This window comes from Taudactylus pleione, unplaced genomic scaffold (assembly GCF_031769625.1).
Source record: "Taudactylus pleione unplaced genomic scaffold, aTauple2 ptg000329l, whole genome shotgun sequence".
NCBI lineage: Eukaryota > Metazoa > Chordata > Amphibia > Anura > Myobatrachidae > Taudactylus > Taudactylus pleione.
Window position 1 is genome coordinate 7,462,568 of NW_028284730.1, and position 6,416 is coordinate 7,468,983.

Here is a 6,416-nt window from a genome sequence, read left to right on the forward strand (position 1 = left end):
ATCAGGAAAGAGAACGCAGACCCATCGCTGACTGACAGGAAGTGCCATTTGTGGGTGGTTACAGGGGTTGGCCGGCTGAACGCAGGCGTGCCTGTGCTGGAACTCCGTTACAGTGGCGTATATAATTAAACCCGAGCGGCGGGAGACGCAGCCAGAGGTCTAGATGCACACAGGAAGTTGGTCAAATCCTGCAGGAGGTCTGGTCAACCACTATTGTGCGTATGGGTCCGATGGTTCTCGATGTTACCGGTTTTCGCTATCTTGCTTACTTTTCCGCAAGTGAGTAATGATAAGGGCGCGGCTTAATGTAGTGCTGGACATCTGATTATAGTGCCTTGGCGGCAGTGCGTTTGACTTCATTAGCATATTTTGGCAGCGGCTGTGTGCGTGGGTATGCAGACTGGTATTCCTTGCTGAATATGGCCCATAGTTGGGAGAATTGCACATTATGTTCTCTATCACTAACTGTTACATTGAATCAGAGAACACCAGAGTTCTGGGATCTACCTATAGTTGTAATAACAACCTTCTGGAGACTCAGGAGAAGTTTCTCATAGCAACCAATCATCTTCTACCTATCAGTTTATAGAATATACTTGATTAATGCCAGCTAGATGCTGATTGGTTGCTAATGGGGAACTTCTCCACTTTTTAGAAGGCTTGAAACATCTCCCCCTATGTATCCTGTTTGCAGGTGAAATCCCAATACAGCTATTGTTACCCCTGTATTCAAACATCCTGTGTTATTGCCCCACGCAGACCTACAAATAATGCTGCTCTCCATCTTGGTGCTTCGCCAATTAGTAGTGGTCACCCCCATCCTCCTGCGCTGACATGTGGTCGATAATAGACATGGATGTGACACATTTTCAGTTTGCTGCCTGAATGCTGTTTTGCCTCTTTATTGTGAGTATAGTACACAGATCCACAAAAGCCACCAAAAAAATCATAGCTGCAGCTCTGCGATGCCTTGCAATCAGCAGTGCATGTGGTTGGGGTTAATGTGCAACAATGAAATGAGGAGTAGAGATAAGGGTCAAGTCTAGGGGCAGATTCAAATACTTGTGGGAATGGGTGTAACTACCATAGGTGCAAAGGGTGGAGCTGCTGTGGGGCCCAGAGCTGAGGGAGGCCCATCTTCCTTGCCAAAGTTACATGTGTTATATACATTTTTCAGCATTGTATTGTACATAGGGGCCCTTATAAAACTTTTGCAATGAGGCCTTCAAATAGCTAGTTACGCCCTTTCTTGTGGGTTGTGTTGTGTTGTGCGGTCTCTTTTCCCTGACCCCAAGAAATGGAACACAAGCCTTCTCCTCCAAGTCAGGCTGTTTTATGAACAAATAAAACATTTAATTAATGCCTGCAATAATGCATTTTTCATTCTGATTTAAAGGGAAAAGCAGTTGACATTATTGGCTAGTCGTGTGGCAGTGAAGGTGTTAAAAAGTGAACAAAATTGTTAACTACCCCAGTTGTGCTGGAGATTGCACTGCATGGGCAATTACATGACTGGAAGTCCCTGGTTCTGAACTCACCTGGATTAAATTTGCACCACCAGGATGGGATGCGATTGGGTCTCTGCTTAAAGTGGTAGGATTCATACTCTAAGTCAGAGGTTCCCAAACGCAGTCCTCAAGGCACCCCAACTGCTCAGGTTTTAGAGATATCCATGGTTTAGCACAGGTGGTTAAATCAAATTAACTAAGGTACTAATTAGCTCACCTGTGGTCAAGCATGGATATCCTTAAAAAGTGGACTGTTAGTGTGCTTTGAGGACTGAGATTAGGAACCTTTGCTCTAAGTAATGAAGGCGACACAACCACAGAGGTGATAAGGGGTGGTCTAAGGGCCAGTAAAAAGTTGGAGTGGTCTGTAAGCCACAAGGGGGGTTGAGTGTATCGTATACGGTTAGGGTGGATTGTGGGCCACTAGAGATGCAGAGTAGTCTGTGGTCTACAACAGAGATGGAGTAAATTTTGGGCCGTTAGGGAGGTGGATTCAATCATGGCCCAATAAGGAGATGGAGTGGACTGTGGGCCACTATGGAGATAGAATAGAAAGGAGGTGTAGTAGATACAAGAACACTATGCAGGTGAAGACTGTGGCCATAGGGCAATGGATGGAATTGTGGCCCAATAAGGAAGTGGAATGGATTGTGGGCCACTAGGGAGATGGAATACAAAGGAGGTAGAGTGGATGGAAGGCCACTTGGGAGGTGGAGAGGACTGTAGGCTACCTGGAATTTGGAGAGGACTGTGGGCCACCTAGGAGGTGAAGTGGATTGTGGGCCACTGGAACGGTGGAGTGGATTGTGGGCCACTGGGCAGGTATAGTGGATTGTGAGAACCTGGGCAAGTAGAGTGCATTGTGTGGCACTGGGCAGGTGGAGTGGATTGCGGGCCACTAAGGAGGTGGAGTGGATTGTGGACCACTAGGGAGGTGGAGTGGACAGGGGGCCACTAGGAAGGTGCAGTGGAAGGGATGTGGAGTAAATTGTGGGCCACTAGTAAGGTGGAGTGGATTGATGATGAGGAAATTTTATTAGCTGGGAAACAATATTTTTCTGCTAAAATATTTATTTTTTATCTTCACTTTCTTCTGCTGTGGATTCCTCATCCTCTTTTTCTTCCTCACCCTCTTCCTCAGCTTCCTCTTCTTTACCCTCCTCTTCTTCTTCTTCTTCTTCTTCTTCTTCTTCTTCTTCTTCTTCTCCTGTAGAAGCAAACACATACATAAGGGTGTGAGAACAATGCAATTACTGCCAATACATATATAGATACTGTGTCCTAACATATAATATAATGGGTGATAGTAATCTATCAGTTGTATTCTGTGCCTTTAAGCTGTGACTGATTTTACCTTCTCCCTCTGCCTCTTCTCCATCCTCTCCTTCCTCTTCAGCCTCCTCTTCCTCCTCTGGGGGCTCTGCCTTTGCATCTTCTGCCCTGGATGACTCAATGGTCTCCTCTACATCGAGCTGCTCTTCTTGTACGTGGCTGGCATAGTAGGTGGGGAATGAGCGAGCGGAGATATATGAACTGCTCTGCAGACTGTATGCAGATCGACCAAAAATAGGGGCACTTTGTGTGTATCCACTGGTGATGGCCCCAACACCGGAGAAACTCAGCCTGGTCTCCTCTCCCTCCAGTAACTTCCTGCAAAGTGACAGGGAATAACGTTCATATTATTGCATGGAACTGGAAAAGTGATGGGAGGCTAGCTCGGCACTGCAGCTTGCACTATAGATTTCAAAGAAACTAAGGGGTTTATTTATCAAGCAGTTTAAAGTGTGGAGAAGTGGACCAGTGGAGAAGTTGCCCATAGCAACCAATCAGCTCCTACCTATTATTTTATAGACTGTACTTGATGAATGCTACTAAACAGCTGATTGGTTGCTATGGGCAACTTCTCCACTGGTCCACCCTTTTCACTGCTTGATACATAAACCCCTAAGGCTTTCAAAGAAATTACAGATGTACAAGTAGATAAATATTTTGAATTAGACATAACTGAAATCAAAGCATACAAGACATGCAGATGTTATTTTGTTTTGTAGACATGAATCTGATTTAATACCTGTATGCAGCAATCTCTATGTCCAATGCCATTTTGACATTAAGCAGATCCTGGTACTCCTTCAGGTACCTCGCCATCTCACTTTTTGTGTTCCTCAGCTCATCCTCTAATTTGTTTATGGCATCCTGTGGGCAACAGAGAGAGAACAGACTATTGCAGCACCCACAGAGCATCATATATCTAGTTTGTGTTCCATCAGTGGGTTAGACCTGCCTGGAGTGATATGTAGGGTAAAGAAACAGTGATAACAGTTCAAAGTGAAAAACCACTTTACCCTCTGTGTTTTTTGTTTTTTCATCTAAAGGCTCAGTATGAAATGTCACAATTATGTAATTAGTGTTCCTCTAATTACCAGCCTATTAAACCATCTTCATATATCAACCTTAGGCAACATGTGTTATTAGATCCATTGTGGAACTAGAAGTACCAGCAGCCAGAGGTAGGAAGTTCTATAGTCAAAACAGCTGGAGCATCATTTATTTAGAATACTGAGTTTTAAGTCTTTAAATAGATATATTAAAAACTTAATTGTTTACCACTGGAGACACAGGAGCAGTCTGTCTATGGATTATCTGTGTGGATAAACGTTCTACATTTGAATTGGGTTCTGTTGTGCTGTGACTTACAGTAATGATGACACTGCATAATTCTGTGTGGGATAGGGAGGCTTTAGTATACACTACATGCAGCTCCACCATGAACATGACATATAAAAGCTGCTTAGAGATTCATGCTTTATTTTCCAGTTTGCTCATGTTAATTCATGAAGTTTTCACATTTGTTTAGGATGGCGTTGCTGAGAGCCTTTCCCCACAGAGAATAGTGAATCATTTCCAGATCTCTATGCAGAAGTACAATCGGATCCTTTAAAATGTGTTGGCCAGAAATAAATACACCTGTCCCAGAAATGATATATAGAAAACATGCAGTATAACAGTCCTTGAGAACTGGATTTGAGAAAACAGTACTGAATATATAGATGGTGGCTGGGTACAAAAGTAATCAAGTGGCAGTTCCAACCTGATCTGTCCAAAGTGCTGAACCCCACACCAGCAATGCGGAATCCCAGTCTACGAACTGGCACTTAATTACTTTTGTACCCAGCCATCATATACACCTACTTATATACTGTGACACTTTAGGCTAATGAACATCCTCTACACCCCTGTACCTGCATTCCTGCTATCTCTGCGCTCTGCTTGTCTTCCTGGTCCTGGATCTGCCTCTGCAGCGCCTCATTCACTCCCCTGCAGGCATCGATCTCCAGCCCTTTGGATTTGAGCAGCCGACGGCTCTCCGACACCTCATCCTTGGCAGAGCGCACCGCGTCCGTGTTCCGCGCTGCGCTCTGCGTCAAGACCGTGAACCGAGACGTGAACCACTCCTCAGCGGACTGCATGTTCTTGGCCGCCAGCTTCTCGTACTGCGCCCGGATGTCGCGGAGCGCGGAGCTCAGGTCTGGCTTGGCGACGTCCACCTCCAGGGAGATCTGCGCGTACTGGATCTGCGCTTGCAGCTGCGCCAGCTCCTCGTCGTGCACTTTCTTCAGGAAGGTAATCTCGTCCAGCAGGCTGTCCATCCGCTTCTCCAGCTCTACCCTGGCCAGGGCGACTGCGTCGGCCTCTTTTCTGACCTCCAGCAGTCTGGCCTCTGCGTCCTCCCGACTGAGTGCCTCCTCCTCGTAGCGTGCCTGGAGCACCCGCAGCGCATCTTCCAGCCGCTCGCGCTCGGAGCGCAGGCTCTGGCGATCTCCGGTGGCGTCTTCGTGCGCCAGGCGCAGCTCCCGCACCTCCTGCTCGTAGAGGTTGCGCAGCCTGGAGGGCTCGCTGTGCTTCTGGCGCAGGAGGTGGAGCTCGGCTTCGAGCACTTTGTTGCGCTTTTCCAGTTCATGGACCCTCTCAATGAAGTTGGCGAAGCGGTCGTTGAGGTCCTGGAGCTGCGCCTTTTCCTGGGTGCGCACTATCTTCAGGTCGCTACTGATAGCCGCCACCTGCGTGAGGTCCAGGGAGTCGGCACTGTGGAGGTGACTGGACGAAGAGGAAGAAGTGGCGTAACTGCGCCTCACTGAGCTGATGGCTGGGGAGTAGCTTGTCCGGCTCGGGGAAACATAGCTGCTCCGGATGTGCACACGGGGGCCACTCTCCACCACCCGGCGCTTGTATGAGGTGTAGTACGGGTCGTAGCTGTAGGAGCTCATGGTGCAGTCTAATACTGGCTGGGCTGCACTGACTGGGCACTGTGGGCAGAGCGCTCTCTCTCGCACAGCTACTTATAGAGCATGGGACAGTACTGCGCAGGCGCACTGCAAGAGGGCACTTTTTTCAATCAGCACCAAGGACAGCACAGGATCCTCACTCCCTTCCTCTGCCCGATCTCCTAGCAGAGCCTCCTGTCTCTCTCGTCACAACTGCACAGCCTCTTGCCTCTCTGGTCACAGCTGAAGAGCTCCCGACTGTGCAGAGCCGCTTCACAGTCCAAGGCTGCTGCTTGCTTGACAAGTTTTTTTCAACAATGGGGTAAATTTAACCATTGATTCTCCTGACTATAGGTTGGGATGCACACTGAGAGGCTCTGGGTTATAATAGCTCCCTCTGCTGCTCATGTGCCTGTCCTGTCTGTCCTCTTGAATATTAGTGAAACACACACGCACATATGTGTGTGTGTGTGTGTATGTATGTATGTATGTATGTGTATATATATATATATATATATATATATATAATTTCGTTCATTCATTCATTTTTGATTGATTTATTAATCAATTCTACAGCAAAGGCAGATGTAGATTTGCTCTCTAGCTGCTGAGGATCCACAAGTCCCAGCACGGCTTCCTATCC

At 47.2% G+C, this 6,416-nt stretch overlaps 1 protein-coding gene across 4 annotated transcripts; it reads right to left on the reverse strand.

Moving 5' to 3' along the window:
- Positions 1-825: 825 nt before the first annotated feature.
- Positions 826-6,010, reverse strand: NEFL (neurofilament light chain). Of its 4 annotated transcripts, none has more exons than XM_088443234.1 (4): positions 4,751-6,010; positions 3,580-3,704; positions 2,863-3,158; positions 826-2,709 (listed from the first exon to the last, which is right to left on the reverse strand). In XM_088443234.1, exons 1-4 carry the CDS (start codon positions 5,774-5,776, stop codon positions 2,579-2,581), a joined length of 1,578 nt encoding a protein of 525 aa, XP_088299360.1. In that variant the 5' UTR covers positions 5,777-6,010; the 3' UTR covers positions 826-2,578. The 4 variants fall into 4 exon arrangements, with proteins under 4 accessions (XP_088299360.1, XP_088299361.1, XP_088299357.1 ...); XM_088443235.1 differs by having other exon boundaries at positions 827-2,700; XM_088443231.1 differs by having other exon boundaries at positions 827-2,712.
- Positions 6,011-6,416: the final 406 nt, after the last annotated feature.

Bases quoted from the DNA above. Each gene is read 5' to 3' on its own strand.
- NEFL (XM_088443230.1), bottom strand. From the start codon at position 5,776: ATGAGCTCCTACAGCTACGACCCGTACTACACCTCATACAAGCGCCGG. The intron at 3,159-3,579 runs GTATTAAATCAG...GTCACTTTGCAG, and splicing joins ATAGAGATTGCTGCATACAG to GAAGTTACTGGAGGGAGAGG. The intron at 2,716-2,862 runs GTAAAATCAGTC...TTGCTTCTACAG, and splicing joins AGAAGAGGCAGAGGGAGAAG to GAGAAGAAGAAGAAGAAGAA.